The sequence below is a fragment of the Odocoileus virginianus genome, chromosome 27 (genome assembly GCF_023699985.2).
Source record: "Odocoileus virginianus isolate 20LAN1187 ecotype Illinois chromosome 27, Ovbor_1.2, whole genome shotgun sequence".
In the NCBI taxonomy this organism is placed as follows: Eukaryota; Metazoa; Chordata; class Mammalia; order Artiodactyla; family Cervidae; genus Odocoileus; species Odocoileus virginianus.
This window is the reverse complement of record NC_069700.1, coordinates 32343057-32367007: the sequence shown is the minus strand read 5'-3', so window position 1 is coordinate 32367007 and position 23951 is coordinate 32343057. Positions and strand designations below refer to the sequence as shown.

General features: G+C 45.3%; 1 protein-coding gene across 1 annotated transcript in view; it reads left to right on the top strand.

Annotated features, from left to right (window-relative positions):
* Positions 1-23951, top strand: part of TBC1D22B (TBC1 domain family member 22B) — a 67306-nt gene that overhangs the window by 25943 nt on the left and 17412 nt on the right. The window contains exons 6-9 of the mRNA XM_020885767.2: positions 538-666; positions 2250-2315; positions 5937-6051; positions 23268-23374. Of these exons, the coding sequence (XP_020741426.1) occupies positions 538-666; positions 2250-2315; positions 5937-6051; positions 23268-23374 (417 nt within the window). The remainder of the gene's footprint in view (positions 1-537; positions 667-2249; positions 2316-5936; positions 6052-23267; positions 23375-23951) is intronic.

Below are 23951 nucleotides of genomic sequence, written 5' to 3'. Positions count from 1 at the left end.
GGAGTCCTGACTTGGGTCCAGTTCCCTCCCACTGACCTACATTCGCTACTCTACTGTGCCAGGCCTGGAGCTCTGCAGTGCTCCCCAGCAGGACCCGCGCCCGGGGCTGCAGGAGTACATAACCCCGAGAAACCCGGCCGGGCTTTATCTGCCCGAGAAACCTGGCCGGGCTTTATCTGCCCACACGTGCGTCTCACTGAATGAGGAAAGGGCAAACCCTGGGTGGCCAAAACCAAAAAGGGATTTACCCTTGTCCTCTTGGCAGCTTTCTTTCCCTTCCTTTGAAAGTTTCAAAGCCACTGCTCAGGCTAAAATAAAAGTTAAGATCGGGTAGAGAGGGAGGTGGGAGGGGGGATCGGGATGGGGAATACATGTAAATCCATGGCTAATTCATGTCAATGTATGACAAAAACCACTACAATATTGTAAAATAATTAGCCTCCAACTAATAAAAATAAATGAAAAAATAAATAAATAAAAGTTAAGGATTCATCCAACCAGTGCCTGTCCCCATCTGACAAGCGGTCCTGTCTACAGGGTTATCTCCCAGCAAACACTGAGAGGAGGAAGTTGACCTTGCAGCGGAAGCGGGAAGAGTATTTTGGCTTCATTGAGCAGTATTATGACTCCCGAAATGAGGAACATCACCAGGATACCTACAGACAGGTACGTCATCACCTGCTGCCCTTTTGCCCACTAGTCATAATCCTCAGGTGTGGCTCCTGGAAAGTGCTCTCGGGGTACAGGTTTGCCAAGTCTTCAGGCTGCAGTGGTTAGGAATTAAATTTATTCGCAGAACTGTGTCCTCTCTTTCTAATTCAGTAGCTCTGATTTTAGCCTTCTTTTTTTTTTTTTGGCTGTGCTACACGGCATGTGAGATCTTAGTTCCCCAACCAAGGATCAAACCCATGCAGCAGAAGCATGGAATCTTAACCATTGGACCACCAGGGATGTCCCTAGACATTTTCAATAGATAGATTTTGGGGAGTCCCTGGTCAGTAGCAGTGGTTCTTGGGCTTTAATATGCATAGAAATCATCTGGGATTTTGATAAAATTCCAACTCGGGATTATGGTAAAATGCAGATTCTTATTCAGGAGATCTGGAGTGAGCCCTTCGCTTCCAATGAGTTCCCAGGTGATGCCAATGCTGCTGGTCCACAGACGACCCTTGCGAGAATAGTCAGGGTGTTGGGACACAAGATGAAGGATGAGTTCGCTCAGTGAGTCCATCCCTCTGGCCTGTGACATCACTGTGTCCTTCTGACAGCTGCAGTGCCTCTTTGGCTTTGTCTGTCTGTCTTGTAGGAGCCATAGCCATCAGCAGCCTTAGCCGGGAGAGCCCTGCCATTGCCCATAGTGGTCCGCACAGCCTGTGGAAAGGTGGAAGCTGTGGAAAGGGGCCTGATGGTTGCAGAGGGGAAGACACTGGGTGGGCAGCTGTCTGCAATGGGCCCCGAGAGCTGAAGTAGGCTCAGCCGCTGCTGATACAGTCCTTAGGGCTGTTGCTGTGGTTTAGTCCCTCAGTCATGTCCCCGGCCCCTCGAGACCCCATGGACTGTAGCTCAACAGGCTTCTCTGTCCATGGGATTTTCCAGGCAACGATACTGAAGTGAGTTCCCATTTCCTTCTCCAGGAGATCTTCCCAACCCAGGAATTGAACTCGTGTCTCCTGCATTGGCAGGCAGGTTCTTTACTCCCTGAGCCACCAGGCAAGCCTGGTGGGTTATTAGACATTGGTAAATCCCAAAACCAATCGTCATGACACCTTTGGTAACAGAAACCAGAACTTTCAGTGCCAGTTATTCAACGCCAACTCCCTCTGGTTCCCTGTCCTGGTACAGTTTTGGAGCTTCCCGAGCTCTTTTAGTTCTTACAGACTGTTGAGGATTAAGAATCTGAAAGAGGTGTACACATTTTGATCCTATCTGTTAAATTTAAGTACAGGCCCAGAGTAAAACAGATGCCAGACAATAGGGGAAAGCAGGTGGTTCTCCTGAGTTGTGAAGCCTATTGCTGTTTGGTGTTAAGTGGTTTGTTCAGGAAGGTTTCATTACTGTTCAGTTAGGTGTTGCTGTCATGGGAATGTATTCCACATGTACAGGCAGGTTTCTAAAGCCTTCTAAAGTTCTTTCTAAAGATAAATTTGACTCTCATTCTTACTCCCTTTGATTCCCAGATCCTAAGAAAATAACTTCTCAAAAGAACAAAGTGGCATTTGTGTTTTTGGATAACGGCTTCTCTTTTTCAGATTCACATTGACATTCCAAGGACGAATCCTCTCATTCCATTGTTCCAGCAGCCACTTGTGCAGGAGGTGAGGGAGTGCTTCACACTGTCGCCCGCCCCCAACCCCACACGCCTCTGCAGCGCTGTCCGTGGGGGAGTGCTCGTCCCCGCCTCCAGCCTCGGGGCACTATAGCTAATCCTGATGGTACCCTGAGTTCATTCGAAGATAGAGCTTCTGTCTTTCAGAGCACTTTCTTGTGGGTTCCCATTAGGTCCTCATAACAAACCTGCGGGCTGAGTAGCGCTTTGAGGGTTTAAGGGACTTGCCCAGAGTCAGAGTCCACCTGGTGACTGAATGAAGGCTGGAAGCTGCTAGAATTCCTGGTCCTGTGTTTGCTATACTTGATAAAGCTGGGAGTAATGATTGGTGTGTGTGTGTGTGGTAACAATACAAAACGTAAAATTTACTGTCATAACCATTTCTAAGCATATAGTTTGGTGACATCAAGTACATTCATATTGTTGTTCAATCATCACCATCATTCATCTCTACAACACTTTTTCTTTTTCCCACACTGAAGCTATATACCCATGACGCAGTAATTTTCCATTCCCCAGCAGCTGCCGTTCTACTTCCTGTGTCTATGAGTTTGACTATTCTAGGTACCTCAGATGAATGGGATCATACAGTAATTGTCGCTTTGTGACTGGCTTATTTGACTTAGCATAATACCTTTGAGGTTCATTCATGTTGTCAGACTTTCCTTCCTTTTAAAGACGAGCTTATATTCCATTGTATGTATGTAAGACATTTTTGATGTGCTGTTTGTCAGCGGACACTTAGGTTGCTTCCGCCTTTTGGGTATTGTGAGTAGTGCTGCTATGAACGTGGCTGTGCAAGTGTCTGAGTCCCTATTTTAAATTCTTTTCAGATACATACCCAGAAGTCAAATTATTAGTGATACGTTGAGACCTAACAATTTAGCAGTTAGCAAAGCACATGAAAGGTTTCAGTGGGACTATTATCTTTTGACCAAGCAAGAAGTATAAACTCCTTGAGATTAGGGATTTCCTTACGACTTAATAGTAGCCGGGACTCTGGGTGGAAGTGCTCTTTGAATTATGCTTTCACTCATTCTCATAGTAAAGAATGTGATTTAAAATGCTCAAAATAATTTCTTTTTGACTTTAGATTATATTCATAATTCTGTTTGAATATAGATGTGTCTAATGATGGGATCCCTCATAACTTACCAGTAGTGTAAAGAAGGTTTTGAGGGTCATGCCGTTGTTTTACCTGTAAGAATCAGCTCAAAGGAAGGTGAAAACCCACTCAGGATATCTTTGTGTCTCCCTTTCAGTTTCCCTTGGCTCAGCCCTACTTATTCCTCATTTTAACTTGAAGATGTTCAGATCTTTCACCTGTGCATGCATCCTTTAAACTTGGAGATAGGGCAAAGTACTTCGTTTAAAAGGATTCTCCAGGCAGTGGAACTGGCATACAGAGAAAGAAACTCAAACTGCCGTCTTTCCAGTTTTCCTTGAATCACCTTTCCATCTAGCAGACTATAGCCAAATAAACAGAATAAATTGCCAACCAGGGAGCAGAAAATTAACATTGAATATTGAGAGACTTGCTTTACAAACCTGAAAGATACTTGAGGATTGAGAATAGTGAGAATTACCCACACTAGTAGCAGAGGTGTCTCAGAAGCAGAGAGGCTTGTCCCAGCCTTGTTCTGTAGTGAAGATTCCATGGTCTCCCCAGGTCACCAAGCTTGGCGCTCTTCAGTTCCCATCTCTTTGGCACTTCCACTTGCATGGCGTGTATGTCTGCTTGTCCCATCCTTACTAGAGAGGGATGACTGCAGGTCTCCTGATTCTGAATGGCTAGCTTCCCTGCACTTACTCACCAGAGATGTGTGTATTTACGAGGAACTGATAGTTTGAAATAGAAGCGCTGATAAGTCCTTCAGAAGGGCTGAGCTGGAGGAGCTTTTAATAGAGACATCCAGTCAGACACGGGCCACTGGGTGTGTGAGGAGGCAGAATGGGGCGGGGAACTCTTGAGAGCTTCCTGAACCTGGTGGGTCTGCTTGAGCCCTAGTTTCAAGGGAGGGAGGAGGGCGTTTAGCAGCAGAGGAAAGAATGTCAGAGGGGCCCCATTGGAATGCTGGGCCTGACACAAATGAGGATGCCACGCCCTTCCCCTCAGTTCCAGGGAGCAAGCAGGCCCCTCTAGGGGAGGCAGAGAGGCCAGCTCCTTCCAGGCAGGGCCTTGCTCACACTGCCTGCAAGGACAGGGGTGTTAATGATGGGAGTGTTTCTCAGCTGGCTTGGCCAGCTGTAAGGCATACTCAGCACGGGATTCGGGCTGGGAAACATCCTTTGTCTCTAGATTCTCCATGTTTCTCCTACACTAGCTAACCAACTCCAAAATCATACAACCATCTCTCTTTCACTTTTCTCCTTGGGAAGTTTTTGCTCCTTCGCACCTGACCTCCGGGAGGCCTCTTCAGTCTGCCCGCAGAGCTGACTGATGGGGCTCCGCAGAGTACACATGCAGTGTAGGCCCCCTCCTCTCCTGTCCCCCCTGCACGTGGTCATCGTCACCTCTGTCATCCCTCTGGTGTGGTCCAGAGGCAGGAGACAGTCCAGTCAGAGCCAGTCTGAGGGATGTGTTGGGCCCAGGAGCTGTGGTCAACAGGCTGAAGCCAGGACGAGTGCCAGCAGGTTGAGAGAAGACAGGGGGAAGCCCTGAGGGTCTAGTGAAAGCAGAGAGGAGGGTAAGAGACTCTGTAAAGGGAACCATAAGGGTCTTTTCTTTCTCTCCAGACTAAGCCTCTGGCCTCTTGTGGCTAATATACTCAAGCCCAGAGGCTTTCCCAGCTGTAGGATTTGGTTCATTTGACTTCCTATCCCCAGCAAACATCTGGGTTGCATCCTGATATGTGAAATGACTTCCCGCACATATTGTCTGTCACTGGTTCCTAGTAAGACTGGGTTAGAAGTAAATCCAGATCTAGGTCTCCTTCCATCTCAGCAGGGAGAAAGAGGAGGGTTGATAGAGAAGAGATTTCCTCTCTGTACTGTAATGAGCAAAAGAGATTTAGAAAACATATCAGAACTTAGATATTCTGATATCTTGCTCCTGGAAATAGAGAAACAGCATCTATAAATGAGCACAGTGGCCTGAATTAATGACATCCATAGCAACCCTTTCCCTAAGCCACCCATGTCACTCTCCTTTCTGTTTCCCAAATTTATATCACGATGACTAGATACTAGAAAGAGAAGCAAAGGGCAAGAAGTACCTGTTGTTGTTATTGTTGTTTTTTAGTGCTAAGTCATGTCCGACTCTAGCAACCCCATGGAGTATAGCCTTGCAGGCTCTTCTGTCCATGGGATTTTCCAGGCAAGAATACTGGAGTGGGTTGCTATTCCCTTCTTCAGGGGACCTTCCCGACCCAGGGATCGAACCTGCATCTCCTGCATTGGCGGATGGATTCTTTACCAACTCCTGTTTAAAAGCAATTTGTATCTTAGAAACTTTCTGTATTTACAGACTTCCTTTGTCCCACAGTAATTTTTAAATTTTTCCTACAAATTGTGCGGCAGTGCTGAGTTAAATTGTGAGGGAGGTAAACGGAGGGAGGGCGAGTATCCCCATGATTTAACGTCATGACATCTTTCTTTCTCATTTTCCTAGATCTTCGAAAGAATTCTATTTATTTGGGCCATCCGACACCCCGCCAGTGGGTATGTCCAGGGAATTAATGACCTGGTCACTCCGTTCTTTGTCGTCTTCCTCTCAGAATATGTGGGTAAGAAGCATGAGTCCCAAGTTGAACAAGCTTTTGCTCTTTTTTCATCTGTGGTCTGTTTGTTTTTCCCAAGAGTGCAGCCAGTGGGCACATCTTGCTAAAAAAGAGATAGTGGCTTTAGAATACACAGCTGAACCTGTTTTAACAGCAACAGCAGCCTGGAATTTATCTCTCAAGATGGTCACAGATCTCTGCTAAAAAGACCTGCTTTGCCACAAGAATGGCCAAGTTGGCATATTTATGTTCCACCATAAACAGATGGTTTGATCCTTCATCTGAGGTTCTTTTAGGATTATTTTGAACTTGACTCTAACACAGGCCCTCACCTGTGAAAGCTGGATTTTCAGATTATACATCAGGCCCCCATGCTTTCATTCACACGCCGAATCTTAGGAGCAGGGTATGGGCCTGCAGAGGAGGCAGGGTGGTGCCAGGTTCCAGCTCACGTTGGAGGCGATGAAATGGGCTAAGGAGAGCTCCGGGACCTTGGTTTCTCCCACTTCCTTCTTCGCCCCTTACCTCACTGTGTTCTTGTCACTTTTTTTTGTTTTTAAGTTTAAGGAAGATAGTTCTTTTTAAAAAGTTCATTAATTTATGGCTGCACCGGGTCTTCATTGCTGCATGTGGACTTTCTCTAGTTGCAGCAAGTGGGGGCTACTCTCCAGTTACGGTACACCGGCTTCTCATTTCAGGAGCTTGTGTTGTTGCAGAGCACGGGCTCTCGAGCGCGAGGGGCTCTAGTAGTTGTGGCGTGTGGACTCAGCATGCGGCTCGTGGGCTCTAGAGGGCAAGCTCAGTAGTTGCAGCACATAGGCTGAGTTGCCCCATGGCACGTGGAGTCTTCCTGGACCATGAATCAAATGCATGTCCCCTGCAGTGGCAGGTAGATTCTTAACCACTGTATCATCAAGGAAGTCCCCAGCAGTTAGGTTTTCTTACAGTGCCAGCCACACTACTCCAGCCAGGCCTAAATCAGGCAGTCTCAAAAGGCGTTGAGGATTCTCCGCTTCTCCTGTTGATTCCCTTAATCTCTTGTTGTTTTGCCGAAAGTTTTCACTTTTGTCTCAGGTTCAAAGGATTTGTTAACAAAAGAAGCCACTCGTTATATTCAAATAAACAATACCAGTATTAATTAGGCTTCCCTGGTAGCTCAGCTGGTAAAGAATCTGCCTGCAGTGCAGGAGACCCCAATTTGATTCCTGGGTCAGGAAGATTCCCTGGAAAAGGGATAGGCTACCTACTCCAGTATTCTTTGGCTTCCCTGGTGGTTCAGCTGGTAAAGAATCCACCTGCAATGAGGGAGACCTGGGTTCAATCCCTGGGTTGGGAAGATCCCCTGGAGAAGGGAACGGTTACCCCCTCCAGTATTCTGGCCTGGAGAATTCCATGGACTCTATAGTCCATGGGGTTGCAAAGAGTTGGACATGACTGAGTGACTTTCAATATTTATTAGAGAATTATATCGCTTACTTTCAATAAACTAATATTAAAAGAGAAATAGAAACAGCAGAGGACACATCATCAAGTTGGGTTTTGACCAACATCCATAAACTCAAACAGCCCTGGAAGTCCTGTGTCACAGCACATCTGGAGTCCCAGTTGGGCAAAGGTCCAGGCAGCGTATCCCCTGCACGGGTGAGACTTCAAAAATTCCATTTCAGGGTTCCGCTTATAATCCCAGGATGCAAACTGATATCGTCATTAATCTGTGAGCAAATTGCATCTCTGGTTTCATGTTAATGCTGTTTGTTTTGTCGTGAAAAACTTGGAATGTCGTTAAGCCTGGGGCTTGGTGGGCCAGACCCCATCCAGGGGCTCCACAGTCTAAACATTCAGCCCCTGTCTTATCTGTGATGCTGCCAGACTTGCACTCACAGCACACAGTCAGGGCAGCGTCCAGGCAGGATGGACGCAGGTCAGAGGCCTGCTCTGCTTTGTCTCTGAAGCCAAACGAGACCGTTTAATTCCCTAACACTTGTGCTTTGAGATTCACAGGAAAACCCATCTGTCATGCAGCCTGATGCTTTTGTTCTCTTATCGGTCAAAAAGAAGCTCATGTGGGAATCAGAACGTGGGAAAGGATTTTAGGAAACTATCCGTCTCCTCCACCCCTTTTCTTGCCTCATTAGTGGCAGAGCTGGGACTAGAACCCTTCTCTTCAGGCCCTGGGGTGATAGGTAATGAGATGATGCCATCGCAGGGGGGTAGGTCAGTCATGAGAAGGGGGCTGGCTTAGAGCCCCTTGGAGTGGGGGCATGAGAGATGTCTCACTTGATCCTTCCCTTGCAGGTTTTCTGGTGGGACCAAAGGGATGGTGTTTTGGGCTTTCATGAGGCAGCTTTTTTTTTTTTTTTTTTTTTAATGATTTGAAAAGGAAGGCAACCAAATGATGTCATTCCTTGTTCTGCTTAAGTGACAGCGACCAGGGCAGAACTGGGAGTAAGGATGAAAGTCACACTCTTGTCCACACTGTTAAGTGGCCCTAAGCAAAAAGCATATAAATAAAGCTTTTGCTAGAACTTTTATTTTCCCCTCTTATCAATTGATCAGTTTTTGCAAGTGCCTTCATTCTGTGTGTGTAACTTAATTATAAAGAGCAGTGCAGCTGACGCTTTGGGATTTGATTCTTGCAGGAGTACTTTTCTGAAATGGTATTAAAGGATGAGCCTTGTTGTTGTTGTTTAGTTGCTAAGTCGTGTTCCGGACTCTCTTGTGACCCCGTGGATTGTAGCTCACCAGTCTCTTCTGTCCATGGGATGGATTCTCCAGGCAAGAATACTGGAGTGGGCTGCCATTTCCTTCTCCAGGGGATATTCCTGACCCAGGGATTGAACCCAGGTCTCCTGCATTGGCAGATGGAGTCTTTACCACTGAACCACCAGGGGAACCCAAGGATGAGCCCAGGAAGATATTAATCCATTCATTAATCTACATTTGAGGTCTAGAGGCTGGCATGCAGCATTGCCAGTTATTATGCTAGTTTAGGAAATCCCCAGCAGCTGCAGTTCTAGTTGGCTGTTAATTATCTTGTGAGCTGTCATTTGTGTGTGTTTTTTTGTCCCCAGTTTTCCTCCACCTTCTGTAGGCACCCATCCCATCACTACCTTAACTCCGTCAGCCCCACTGTGCCTTTCTCTGATAGGTATGACTGCATTCTGATCTGTGTTTGGTTTGTCAGCCCCACCTGCTGACCACTGAAATCATTGCTCGCCCACAGCGTTTACACAGCAAAGTGTGGGCTTCTCTGCCGCTCCTCAGCAAGGAGGCCTTTCTGAGTAAGGCTGCAGTCAGCCTCACCTCTGCAGCAGCCTTCAGAGAGGTCTTTGGTACCTCCTCCCAGAGCTAGGAAAGTGGAGCCCATTCATATTTCACAAAAGCTTTAATTATATTACATTTCTAAACGTATGTAAAAGTAGAAAAAATAATACCATAAATCCTCATACACTTGCCACCCAACCTCACACCTCTGTCAATTCTTCACTCACTCACCTTTGTGAGTAAGCAAATCTCAATGTCAAGCAACATATAATTTCATCCATAAATACTTCCATATGTGTCACTCGAAGATCATGATTAAAGAAACAGCCATAATGTAATTATTACATCTGAGAAGTTATAATAGTTCCTTTATATAGTCTGATGTACAGCAGTATTCAAGTTTTCTTGATTCCATAAATATATTTAACATTTTGTTTGAATCAAGGTTCAGATCAGGTCCACACATTCTACTGGTTTGTTGATATATCTCTTAAGTCTCAATCTATCAATTCCCATCCATCTCTGTTATTTTGCCAGTTTTCAAACTGGGGCTTTGCCATGCCAACCAGGAATATTACAATGATTTTTAAAACACTTTACCATTTGCAAAGTACTTTGACCTGATTTCCTTTGGTAGCCCCCAGTATCTCTTTGGAATCAATATATGAACCCATTTTACAAGTGAGAAAGTGAAGCTTCAGATAAATAATGAGCTTCCCGAACTCAAGCCTCCATCTCTTAACCTGAATGCTTGTGCTCTTTGGGCTTCCCTGGGGTCTCAGTCCACGGGGTCGCAGAGTCAGACACGACTGAGCAACTTTCACTTTCACTTGTGCTCTTTATATGACTTGGTGGTATCGCAGTTTAGATGTATCTTCTCCATTCTCTGCTGCAAAGTGTGTGGCACATTTCTTGTTACTCCTTGCCTCAAACAAAAAAGCAAAATAAGCAAAAAATTACAGTAGAAGTACTTGCTTGTTTAAAAAAAAAAGATCAAAACAATAAAGAAGTGTTATTACCCCACCCGTACCCTCCACCACAAGAGATAACACCCTTTGATGTGTATTTTTCCAGCCCTTTTCCTGTGTGAGAACAGACCTGCATCTGTTATTTTTCTTTGTTTTGCCCAGAAAAATAGAATCGGACTAATCCATACTTTTCTCAGTCTTTCTTGCTTTCACTCACAAGTGTCTGGCCAGCTTTCCAGGTTCTGACATACAGGTCTGTGTTGTCATTTTCAGCAATTCCATCTATTTTCATTTAGCTTTACTATAGTGCAGTGAACAGTTCTTTCATAGTAGGGCATTTAAATGGTCTATAATTTTTAGCCATTATAGGTAGCATTTTAATGAATATCCTTATGCATATTTTCTTATACCTTTGTCTTGAAATACATGTTTTTCTGAAAGAGCATGCATAGAAGTGAAAGTGCTAGTCCTAAAAGCATGCCTAATAGATACCACTAACTTAGACTGCAGAGAGGTTTACGGTGGTTTGTACTCCAACCACTAATGTTCAGGTGCACTTTTCTTCACATCCTTATTAGCAAGTCTAATTGTGTTTCACCAGTCTGGCAGGTAAACTGCGGTTTGTGTTTCAGTTTTTATTGCCACTTACTCCTCAGCAAGGTGGTTTATCTTTTGTGTATTAGCATCTGTTTCTTTTGTCATCTGGTTGTTCAGATAGTTACACTTTTTTTTTTTTTTCTTCTATTGTATTGTTGGTCTCATTTTTTAAGAGCTTTATGTGGATTAGATGTACTCATTTTTCATCTGTTTTGTATTGCTAGTATTCAACCTTTTTTGACACACCCACTCCATGGGAATTCTTTATGGTTCAACCTAGTATTTTTTTCTCTCCCAGATCATCATTTATCTTTTCAGCTTTTATTATGTCTCCTTATATAGCTCTTCCTAATTTTTATGTAGTCAAATCTGTCCATTCAACAGGTGTTCATTGAGCTTCTACTCTATGCCAGAGGATAGAGTGAATAAGGGAACAGGTGTGGGCCCTGCCCCCTTATGGAGCTTCCCATCTAGTGGGGAGCCGAGGGGCTCACAGAGAAGTAAGTCACTGCAAAGCATGACATGAGAGAAATACCTCGTCCTCTGAGGTTTCTAGATTTGGTGTGTTGCTTAGGAAGTTTTACCTTCCCCACCACAATATTATAAAGATGCTCTTTCATGTTTTCTTTAGTACTCTTGTGGCTCTGATTTTACGTTTAGATTTTTAAATTCTATTAGTAAAATTTATTTTCTTATTTCTTTTCTTTCTATTGGTATTTAAAGTTACTATTCCAACTGGATACTTCATTATTTATCACTGTTTATATATAGTACATACTTTCTTCACTGGTGTGAAATCTCTCTTCATAATATAGTATGAATTCCTTTATTTACATGGTTTTGCTTATTTCTATTCCATTTATCTCTATTTCTATGCATCTTCCCAGGTGGCTCAGTGGTAAAGAATCTGCCTGCCAAAGCAGGAGACTCAAGAGATGCAGGTTCAATCCCTTGAGTCAGGAAGATCCCCTGGAGTAGGAAATTGCAACCCACTTGGATATTCTTGCCTGAAAAAGTCCACGGTCAGCTGACAGTCTGCAGTCCACAGGGTCACAAAGAGTCAGACACGAATGAGCGCATGCACACACACACGTACTATGCATGTACCACACAACTTGGATATTTGAGCTTTAGAGAATGTTTTATTAGTATTTCAGGTCTGGTCTCTTTCATCATCCTTTTTAAAAAATTGTCTTGACTCTTCTTCCGGATGAACTTGCCTAGTTCAGGAAATAGGGAACCTACCTACTTCAGGAGGTAAGAAGAATTTTTATTGGAGATGCAGTAATTTTACAAATTAGTTTTGTGGGGTTTTTTTTTTTTTTTGATAGCAGCTTACTGAGATGTCATTCATATATCATATAATTCACCCATTTAACATGTACAATTCAATAATTTTTAGTATATCTATAGAGTTGTATAACCATCACCACAGTCAATTTTAGAATATTTTCATCAACCCCAAAAGAAATCCTGTACCTTATATCCATCAATACCAAGCCCCCCCAACCCCCTCTACTCCTACCTGCTCTTACTTTCTGTCTCTATGGATTTGCCTTTTCTGGATATTTCATCAAAATGAAATCCTATAATATGTGATCTTTTATGTCTAGTTTCTCTCATTTAGCTTGTTCTTGAGATTCATCCAGGCTTTAGCCTGTGTCAGTACTTCACTCCTTTTTTATGGTCAAATAAGTATTCCATTGTATGAACATACCACATTTATCTGTTCATTAGTTGCTGGATATAAATTAAGCTTCAAAGAAACAAGGCATACAGACTTCTCTCCAGCCTCAAGGCCTTTCCTGAACACAGACTCAGCATTGTTTGTGGCCTCCAAGAGCAGTTCCCTTGTCTGAGGAATAATGCTGCTCTTCCCCCTTGCTCTAATAGCGCAAGGAAGGCAGCTGCTGTGAAAGGTGTTTTGTTATGATTCTCCCTACTATGGGAGGCCTCCGGGATCCTTCACCCAGGGAACAGGCCAGGCAGGTGTCCCCAGGCAGCCTTGCCCACCGCCTCATCTGCCTGAGCTGTAGCATGGAGGATGTGCCCTCGAAGAGCTGTGGGACCCACAGGACCTTGTTTGGCCTCTCTCCTTTCTCCTCCGCTATCTGTTCTCTATTACTCTTTAAAAACATTTTTTAAAATATGTATTTATTTTTTGCTGCATCAGGCTCTAGACCACACAGGCTCTATAGTTGAGGCACACGGGCTTAGGTGCCCACAACACGTGGAATCTTAGTTCCCTGACCAGGGATCATCCTCATCCCCTGCATTGAAAGGCAGATATTTAACCACTGGACCACAAGGGAAGTCCTTATTCTCCGTTACTTTTATAAAGTAGCACCTGAGCTTGCTTCATGCTTCATGTCATGTTTGTTGTAAAATAGCTGAAAATGGGGAGATCCGGTGACTCCCCTCTGTTGAGAGAATTTTTCTGTACCTAACTTAGCCCCCCTCCCCCTCAGTTCCCACTTTTTTTTTTTTTTTTTTTTTTGCTAAAACCCGCAGCTCGCATTGAAGTGGCTCCTCTGTGGATAAGCCAGCTGTGTCTGGGTCCAGCGGTGACTGCTGGAGGGTCACCCTTGGGGAGATACAGTCTCTGGACTGTGACCCCTGAGACAGTTAAATACCTCCGGACTCTCCAAAACCCTTTTGGACTTAGATGGCACTATTGATCTAATTCAGAACATAATGTAATTGATAATAGAGTCATCACCAAAATAAGCTGTGTAACAGCAACTGTGTAAGCGATGAGAATGAGGAATTGTCTGGAAGAGAGGGACCCATGACATGTTCTATTTTCAAAAGAAGAGCGATGGCTGGTGATTTATTTCATTGCAAAATGAAACACTAATGAATAACCCTCCCCCTTCTCTGCATGAAGTACTACAGCAGGATTTTCATTTCAGGTTTTTCTTAGAAGCACAGTAGCAATTGAAGTCCCAGAAGGGAAGTCTTAAAATCTCTGACTCATGTTCCCTGCATGACGTTTATGCTCAGATATGTCACAGGTAACGCTCAAAACCCTTCAAGCTCGTCTTCAACACTACGTGAACCAAGGACTTCCAGATGTACAAGCTGGATTTAGAAAATGCAGAGGAACAGAGATCAAGTTGCCAGCATCTGTTGGAAGATAGAAAAAGCAAGGGGATTCCAAATAAATATCTGCTTCATTGACTCTACTAAACCCTTTGACTATGTGGATCACAACAAACTGTGGAAAATTCTTGAAGAGATGGAAATACCAAACCACCTTACCTGTCTCCTGAGAAGCTTGTATTCAGGTCAAGAAGCAACAGTTAGAACCTGACATGGAACAGCAGACTGGTTCAAAATTGGGAAAGGAGTACGACTAGGCTGTATATTATCACCCGGCTTATTTAACTTCTATGCAGAATGTATCATGCAAAATGCTGGGCTGGAAGACTCACGAGCTGGAATCAAGATTACTGGGAGAAACATCAATAACCTCAGATGTGCAGATGATACCCCCCTAATGGCAGAAAGCAAAGAGGAACTAAAGAGCCTGTTGATGAGGTTGGAAGAGGAGAATGAAAAAAAACTGGCTTAAAATTCAACATTCAAAAAACTAAGATCATGGCATCTAGTCCCATCACTTCATGACAAACAGATGGAGATAAAGTGGAAACATTAACAGATTTTATTTTCTTGGGCTCCAAAATCACTGTGGATGGTGATTGCAGCCACAAAATTGAAAGATGCTTGCTTCTTGGAAGAAAAGCTATGACAAACCTGGACAGCGTATTAAAAAGTAGAGACATCATTTTGCCCACAAAGCCCAAAGCTATGGCTAGTCAAAGCTATGGTTTTTCTAGGAGTTATGTATAAATGTAAGCATTGGACCATAAAGAAGGCTGAACCCTGAAGAACTGATGCTTTCAAACTGTGGTACTAGAGGAGACTCTTTGAGAGTCTCTTGGACTGCAAGGAGATCAAACCAGTCAATCCTAAAGGAAATCAGTCCTGAATATTCATTGGAAGGACTGATGCTGAAGCTGAAACTCCAATACTTTGGCCACCTAATGTGAAGAACTGACTCATTTGAAAAGACCCTGATGCTGTGAAAGGTTGAGGGCCGGAGAAGGGGGTGACAGAAGATGAGAAAGTTGGATGGAATCACTCGCTCAATGGACATGAGTTTGAGCAAACTCTGAGAAATAGTGAAGGACAGAGAAGCCTGGTGTGCTATAGTTCATGGGGTCACAGAGTCAGACACAACTTATTGACTGAACAACAATGACATGTCATAAATGACCAATTAGGATTAGCTTGACTACTTTGACAGGGAACCCCAAATACCTTAAGCAAGAGAGAGGTTTATTTCTCCCACATGAAAAGTCAGGAGGTGAGTAGTCCGAGGCTCCATGATATCAGGGATACAGCCTGTCTTTGTTGTCCTGCCATTCTCAGCATGTGTTTTCCGACTCGTGATCCAAGGTTGCTGCTTGTTCTCTAGCCATCATATCTATATTCCAGCCAATATGGAGGGGGAAAGAAAGAAAGACATACTCTTTCCATTGAAAGACACTTCCCAAGTACGTGACACTTGGTTTTGACTCTCTCGTCTGAACTTGGGTCTTAACGGTGATTCCCATCTGCAAGTGGGCCTGGAAAACACAGTCTGTATCCCAGGTGGCCAGTACCCTCAAGTGCCCTTTCATTGAGGAGGAGGTGGTAGTAGGTATTTATGGACAACAACAGTCTTTGCTATCCTTTGGATCCTCGGACTCGGTGTTTGACTAATTCCTCTTCTCCCCATGCCCAGCAACCCTTTTCTCTCAGTTGCCAGCATTTCCTGTCTCTTAAGTCAGCAATGCTAAGTGTGTGCATGCGTAGTCAGTCATGTCCAACTCTTTGCAACCCCGTGGACTGTAGCCTGCCAGACTCTGTCCTTGGAATTTTCCAGGCAACAATACTGCAGTGGGTTGCCATTTCCTACTACAGAGGATCTTCCCCACCCAGGGATCAAACGTGCATTTCTCATGTCTCCTGCATTGACAGGCAGATTCTTCACCCCTAGCACCGCCCAGGAAGCCCAGAAATGCTAAAACTTGTTTGTAATAATAATTCTTTTTTCTCATTCTTTCATATCCAATCAGTTACAAAGCTCTGATAGTTTCATGTTCTGTTTCTTGAATCTCTTTCTCTCTCCATTCCTCCTATGACCTCTCTAGCTCAGGCCTGGATTGCTGAAATGGCTGGGTGTGTTTTCCCATCTCTGGTTTTTATCCCCTTCAAAACCATCTTTCACACCATTTAGACACAGACCTGCCTGTTCGGCCCCTCTGCTTAAAACCGTTCACTAGCATCTCATCACCTGCAGTTGAAAATGTCCAGATTCTCGGGGGTTCCCTGGTGACCTAGTGGTTAGGATTCTAGGCTTTCACTGCCATGACCCGGGTTCAGTCCCTGGTCAGGGAACCAAGATCCCCGCAAGCCACACAGCACAGACAAAAAGTCCACATTCTGTAGCTTTTTGTGAAAGACCCTGTGTCCTCTACTTCTGCCTCACCTCTTAAAGGCAGAAATCCACCACTGACATCTTTAAAGCCTTCTCCTGTACCACTTCCTTATCCCTGGGCTAATCCATGTGCATTCTTTAAGGCTCCCCTTCCTCCTGGAAGCCTACCCTGAGACTTCTCCCTTCCTCCTCCCACCACCACCCCAGTGGCACTCTTTCCGTAACTCTGTGCATATCCCCTTTGAAGGATTCTACCACACCAGCTATGGTGTTTCCTTCCTGCCATCTGCCACCGGTCTTTATGATTCTTTAAGGCCAGAGACGATTTGAAACATCTTAACATTCCTGGTGCTTTCATTTTGGTGTCCATATATTCCTTATGTGTCTCGATTAAGAGTGAGTGCTCACTCAGTCGTGTCTGACTCTCTGCAGCACCATGGACTATAGCCTGCCAGGCTCCTCTGTCCATGGAATTTCCAGGGAGGAATACTGGAGCGAGTTGCCATTCCCTCCTCTTGGGGATCTTCCAGACCTGGGGATCAAACCCACGTCTATTGTCTCCTGCATTGGCAGGCAGATTTTTTAGCACTGAATGAATAAGAGAATGAAAATTTTCATAGTGTTTTAAGATATTCAGGAAATAGTACAGCTTTGCTGGCCTTGGCCACTGGAGGGCAGTGAATCACAGCATTTTGATACTGTGCTGACTTAGGCAAAAGTTCTCTCTCCTCTCTTCTCTTCTCTCTTTCGTAAGGAGTAGAGGTGGAGCACCACCACTTATTCAGCAGTTACTTATTGATTCTTACACCACTTATTGATTCAGGCACCGCTCTAGGCACAGGGGATACAACCATAAACAAAGTGGACAAAAAATCCCTGCCTATCACTTCTAGATATTTATTCACAGAAAATAAAAGCATATAGTCCTTCTCACCCACACAAGGGTAACTGGGTATTTTACTGACTTCTGACACCTCAGTTAGTTTTGCCTGTCTCTAAGAGAGTCCCTTGGACTGCAAGGAGATCCAACCAGTCCATCCTGAAGGAGATAAGTCCTGGGTGTTCATTGGAAGGACTGATGCTGAAGCTGAAACTCCAATACTTTGGCCACCTCATGCGAAGAGTTGACTCGTTGGAAAAGACCCTGATGCTGGGAGGGATTGGGGGCAGGAGGAGAAGGGGACGACAGAGGATGAGATGGCTGGATGGCATCACCGACTCGATGGGCATGAGTTTGAGTAAACTCCGGGAGTTGGTGACGGACAGGGAGGCCTGGCGTGCTGCAGTTCATGGGGTCGCAAAGAGTAGGACGCGACCGAACTGAACTGAAACTTTGTATAAATTGAGTCATTAGAATAAAGATATTCCACTTTTCATTCTCATGCTCTGGGTTTGGAGGGAACTGGGGAGTGGGGCTGATGCTAAATTTTTAGCCCCAACCCTATTTGGCACTTTACCCCCTTCCTCAAGATGCCTCCTGGCCCCGTCTTCATAGACGAAGCAGCCTCGTACATGCTCAGACAGTTGAGGAATATTTGAGGCTCTTGGCCAGCAACAGACATTTATGTGGAGACGCCCAGTCAGAGTGCTGAGCAGGGTTACTTTCAGCGGGCAGTTGAGAGCAGTGTGAGCATTTGGTGGGATGTCCAGGGCTGGATTTCCTCCCTTGTAGAGGTAAGCACTCCAAGGGCAAGCTGTAGCTTGCCATCTCCCTGGGAGTGAGCCAAGTGACGTGTGCATGCTCACTCGCTGTCTCTCTTATCTGACCCGGGCATAGGTGAAACACTGTGACAGGAGAAACTGAGGTAGCCAACATAGTCAAGACATTTGAGCCTAGACGAGGAGCCTGTGGGCAGCTGACCACGGGCTCTGGGGACCCTGGACTCCCCAGGGCCTGTTGGCATACAAGAGTCTTGGTGACACGCTGCCTGGCTCTGTGGGTGGTCTTTGGGCGGGTCCTAGAAGGCCAAGTGTGTGCCGGACCTGACCCCTCCCTTGCCCCTCTCACCCAAATACTCACACAGTTTGGGTTGCTGTAATCCGGGCACCAGGAGGCTGAGTTAACCAGCAGCCATTAGTGTTCGTTAAATAAAAGTAGAAGTAATACAGGAACCTCAGGAAAGGAGAGTCGGTCAGGTGGTGTGTTGGTTTTTAAAATTCGTTTTAGCCAGGTGCCCCACGCTGAGCAGTGGATGGCCAGAGATCGTTCTGCGTTGGTGTTTACCTTTTAGCCGCTGCCCTGATTGACCGGCACCATGTCGGGGAGGGCTCTGTGGTCAGCTGCTTCTCTCTTGGAAACAGCATGTCTCCTCTCAAACAGTCTGGAACAGGGTTCTCATGAAACAGAACCACCCGCTCCCGTGGGTTTCTGCTCTGTAGAAACCTCTTCCCTGCCCTCACTGTCCTTTCTTTGTCAAGTGGTTTGACTTCGCTGGCTTTAACCGAGGGGTCCTCCGCCTTGTCCATACTCAGCTCTGGCAGCCTTGTCACAGGTACTTGCCCGAAAAATGCCAGATGAGTAACACCCAACAAGTTTCTATAGCACTTGAACCGCTCTAAAATTATTGCATTCAGGTGATCAGATGAATTCCTTGGCACTTTTCTTCAAACTGTGTTTTTCTGGATAAAAGATTTAATTCCTCTTTTATGAGGTTCTTTAGATGTATGGCTGAAAAGATTTATTTTTTTCCTTTTCTCAAGCAGTTTACTTTTGTGGTCAGAAAACTCCAGTTAAAAAAACAGACAGGAATCAGGTAAGCCAGAGGCTTTGGAAAACAGAAGGGCTGTCCGTAGTCTGGAGCCTTGAATCTTCTTGTGTCTCCAGGTCGGGCTGGTTGATTCTGACCCAACAGATCACAAAATCTAGCAATTACCCTGTGATCACAGATGCTTTTTGGGAACTGCCTCAAGCACTGAGTGGACGAGTTACTCTTTCCAGTTTTAGCAAAACCAGTTCTTCCCGAAGCTGTTGGGGAGTGTTGAAGGCACAGGTGAGGCTTATTTTAGGCCCGAGATCTGGAGTTGTGAGAAAAATGAACATTTGACTGGGGCCACCATTCAGGTACATTTATCGGGTAATAATGCTGGACTTGACAGCATGTTCTTGTTGAGCCTAGAGTGGGCAATTTGATTTTTATAAAGAGCTGTTGGGTTTCCTCTTTTTGGATGCTTTGCCTCTTAAAACAGCCATAAAATATCCCTTAAAAATCTCATTCCCTCCAGTCTGAGTCCTGGCTGCTCCATAATGACAACCAGAGACGCTGCCCTCGTGTGAGACGGCATTGCTGGCGTGGCTTCCCATTCCAGCTTCAATTATATGTTGAATTTTCTCAAGTGGGATGTTTAATGATCCTTCTGAACAGACTGTTTATGCTGAATGAAGCCCTTCCCGAGAGCATGTGGGCCTCCCTTTCTCTGCTGCTCTTTGCTGGTGCACTTAGCTCACAGTTTCTGACTGAATGTGTGAATTTTATCGTCCCAGCAGGCAGAACACTAGAACTAAACCCTCCTCCCACTCTCTGAAGTGCTGGAGAGCTCCCCTACTGTCTGTGAAAGCCAAGAGCCAACAGGCAGGCGGGGTGCGAGGGCAGAACATGGGGAAAGGACAGCTCTCAATTTGCGAAGCCCCAAGAGAGGGTTCAGTATCCTCTGTTGACCCCCTTCTCCCCAGGACAGCTAAGGTTGGGAACTGGCACAGTTACTGAAAGCACCTTCTTATCCGCTTGAACCTCATGTTGTTCGATTTTCTTCCTTAAGAGCCAAAGGTGGAAATGGAAAGCTTTGAAATTTGTCTTTTATTTTTTAAGGTATGTTTGGAATTAGGTTAGTTTGGTTGCAAATAGCAGAGATCTAAAATAACAGAGACTTTAATAACAGTAATACTTAACATTTGTGTAATGCGTATTTTATCCCAGGCACTGTTCGTACTTTTTTTATTGACTTGTATAATCCTTACAATGTGCCCCGCTGGTGGTAGGATGTTACTACCTTCACAGAGGAAGCATTAAGGCTTAGGAAGTAAAGTCAGTTGCCCAAAGTCACAGAGCTTGTGAGTGACAGGGCCAGGATTTTAGCTGCATGGCCTGGCTTCAGAGTCAGTGCTCCTGACCGCTGACTGTAGTGTCTGACAGAAAAAGCCACAGGTCCCCAGGGCTCATGTGGCAGCCTGCTCCCCATCGTACTTGGGGAGCCTGGCTCTCTGCCCCAGTTACTCTGCTGCGTATGGTTTCCATTCCCAGTGACATTTCTGCTGCAGTGTCCTGGAATGGTAGCATGCCCAGGTAGGACAAGACCCTTCAGATTATTGTGGAGCTCGGGATCTTCATTTGTGAAGCACGTGCAAATAGTGGGAGAGCTTTTATCTCGAGCCTTCCTTATGGGCTTCATTTTTTTTTTTTTTTTCTTATAGAGGAAGGGAAGCTACTGCCTGGGCTGGTTAGTGTGACCAGCCACACTCAGTAAAGGGGGGGAGAGCCCACGTGGTTCCCTAGCGCACTGCAGGGAGCCTGCTCCTGGAGAGTGGTCTGCTCCTGGAGAGAGGTCTGCTCCTGGAGAGAGGTCTGCTCCTGGAGAGAGGTCTGCTCCTGGAGAGAGGTCTGCTCCTGGAGAGTGGTCTGCTCCTGGAGAGAGGTCTGCTCCTGGAGAGTGGTCTGCTCCTGGAAAGTGGTCTCCTGGTAGCCGTGGTTAGGTCCTTTGGCCCACAGCAGTTCTCATATGGTTCCTCCAGCCGTTATTTGTGGTAGTGGGTGTTGGAGGCCCCTGAGTATCCATCCTTGGCGGGGAACAGATAGGTAAAGAGATGGTGGCCTGTGTGGGGCAGTGAACTAGAGGTCTGAACAGCAACACAGAGGGATCTTAGAAATGTAAGATGAAGCAAAAAGAAAAAGGAAGGTTCTAAGCTGGGTCTTGGAGCCCAGTATCACTTGATTAAATTAATAGTATACATATGGCCACCCCCCACTCTGTCAAAACACCCACTACATAAAGGGTTAAGTTAGAAAAAAAAGAAAGATGGTATTTCATGGAAGGATTTTTTGGTGTGGTTTCTCAAATAGACCTTTATATATTATCTGAAGTCTTCATTTCTGCAGGCTCAATGTTGTTTTACAAAATCTTGTTCTCTTTTTGGTAGTAAAAGGCAGATATAGTCCATGGTAGCTCCTTTTTTCTAGAATCATGTGCATTTTTTCTTGACTAAAAGTTATACTTTAGAAATTTTGCATGGTAAGGCTTAAAGAAAATAAAAATTCTTTATCCTTACTACCTTGGGAGTAAGCACTGTAAACCCTTGTGATATATTTTGTTTTTCCTCTGTGCTTATACAAACACATAAATATTGTATGTACAGTAGTTGAGAGTAAACCATAAATTACTTTGTACTTTACTCCTTTCCCTCAACGCTGTGACATGCTTCCCCATGTCATTACAAATTCCTAATAAACCTCACCTAAAATTAACCATATCATGCCTACCGTGTGCCAGGGTCTGTTGTCAACACTTTACTTGTATTAACTGCGGAGTTTTTACATTGTTGCCAGGCTCATAGCTTTTCTGACAAAGCACCCCACCAAAAAAACCCAAAAGGGTTTTTACAGCCCTTGAGGTCCATTAGAAAAACGCTGATTATATAGGAAGAGAATCAGAGAGTTGCTCCACAGCATCCTGAGAAAGTCCAGTTGTAAGTCTTGATAGAGTGATAATTCTCATAAAGGAAAGGGCTGGATTCTGAATACATTCTCTCATATACCTGTGTCTCTGTGGCACCAGGGACTGCAGTGAACATGCTGTTTTCAAACAGGGCTCCAAGGAGAGAAGCTGCCTTTGACACAGAATGCAAGGGCCTGCACGTTTCCGTGTGTGGCCTCTGACAGGCATATTGGGGCCTGTGGGTTGAGGTGGCCTGTCTTGTCTACCTTGTCTCCCGCAGGAAGGAAACATCACACATTCCTTCTTCTAGAAGACTCCTGTGTTCTCCCTTCTTGCATCTCAGACCAGATGGACAGCCTGTCACTCTTGTCACTCAGTGTGGGGTTTCCATTACACACTCATGGGCAGGCCTCTTTAAAAGGGGTGCCAAAAAAATAAATAAATAAAAGAGGTGCCAGGGCTAAAGAAACTGGGGAAGTGCTGAATAAGCCAGATGAAGGAGATTTTCTTAATGCAGAATTCCTAACAACTTCTCGAATCCTTTTATGACTCTCCAAGATGAGGATATATAATGCAGTGTTTCTCAGCTGTGTTTGTCCATGGAACCTTTTTTACTTGAGTATCCTATAGGATTGAGGTTTTTGCAGAACCCAGCTTGATAACTGCCAGCTTGGTGAAATTAAATCCTGGACGCTTTCATGGGTTTGGGCCATCCTCCTTCACACAACTCACTTCTGAGGCGTGAGGCCCTGTGTCTGCCTTGTCAGAATGGCGGGATTCTGTCTTTATTTTTTATTTTTTTTGGACTCTGTCTTTAAAAGGACCTGTGGGGGCTCCCTGATCCCAGCTCTTCTCACTGCCCATAAGAGGAAGTATGTTAGTTCACTGAATTTCTGAAAGAAAAGAATTTTTCCAGACCATCTCCAGGGGGCTGGATATAGCTCATTGAACATGAGGCCTGAAGTTTTTTGTTTTTTTCCTCAAACTAAATGAAAAATGCAGTGGAAGAGAAAGATGTGTTGGACCCAGCCAACCCGGTGTGAGAAATGGCCTGTCCAGTGTTATCATGACATTCTCGAGCGCCTTCCTGGGACACGCCTGCCCACCTGGCCAAGGGCATGAGAGGGGCGGGCCCCTGCTCCTTGGCCTCACATGAGCTGGCTCCCTCCGGGCCTTAAGGGACCTGTTGAAGATACTAGACTCTGTCTTTCTCCATTTTTTTAGAGAAAACCTCTGGACTTTCTTCACCTTTTGTTTTACAGAAGAGGATGTGGAGAACTTTGACGTGACCAATTTGTCTCAGGACATGCTGCGAAGCATAGAAGCCGACAGCTTTTGGTGCATGAGCAAACTGCTGGACGGGATCCAGGTGAGCGCCTCTGCCCTTTCAGGATGCCCTGCCTGGGGGTCCGTTTGGGTTCCTTGTTGCTCTTCTGCATCAGACAACACCCTCCCCGCCACCGGCCCCAGCATGGCTTCTCCCCTTTTGTTGCATCCATCTTTACTTCATTCATTAGCTTTACGGCTTTCAAAAGGCAGTGATCCTAGATGACTTCCCTGGCGGCCCAGTGGTTAGGACTCTGCTCTTTCACTCCTGCGGACACGGGTTTGATCCCTCCTTGGGGAACTAAGATCTTGCAAGTTGTGCTGTGCGGCCAAAAAAAAAAAAAGGCAATGGTCTCATGTCCCCTGGAGTCTCGGGGAGTCTCTATGTTGCTCTGCCTTTCTCATTAGGCCCTGCTGTGCTCCCAGCCATGCAGTTTGCCTCCAAAGCACATGCCTTTCCCCACACTCTGCTGTTCTGTGAGGTTCCTTTGTTCCCCACAGCAGCAGCTGCTGGCAGCAGCTTTGGAGAAACAGCTTGTGCTTTGAAACATGTTTCAGTAACCCTGGGGAAGGGGTGGCCCGACAGTGTGCTATTCCCTGCTCAGCCTCAGTTCTGTGTT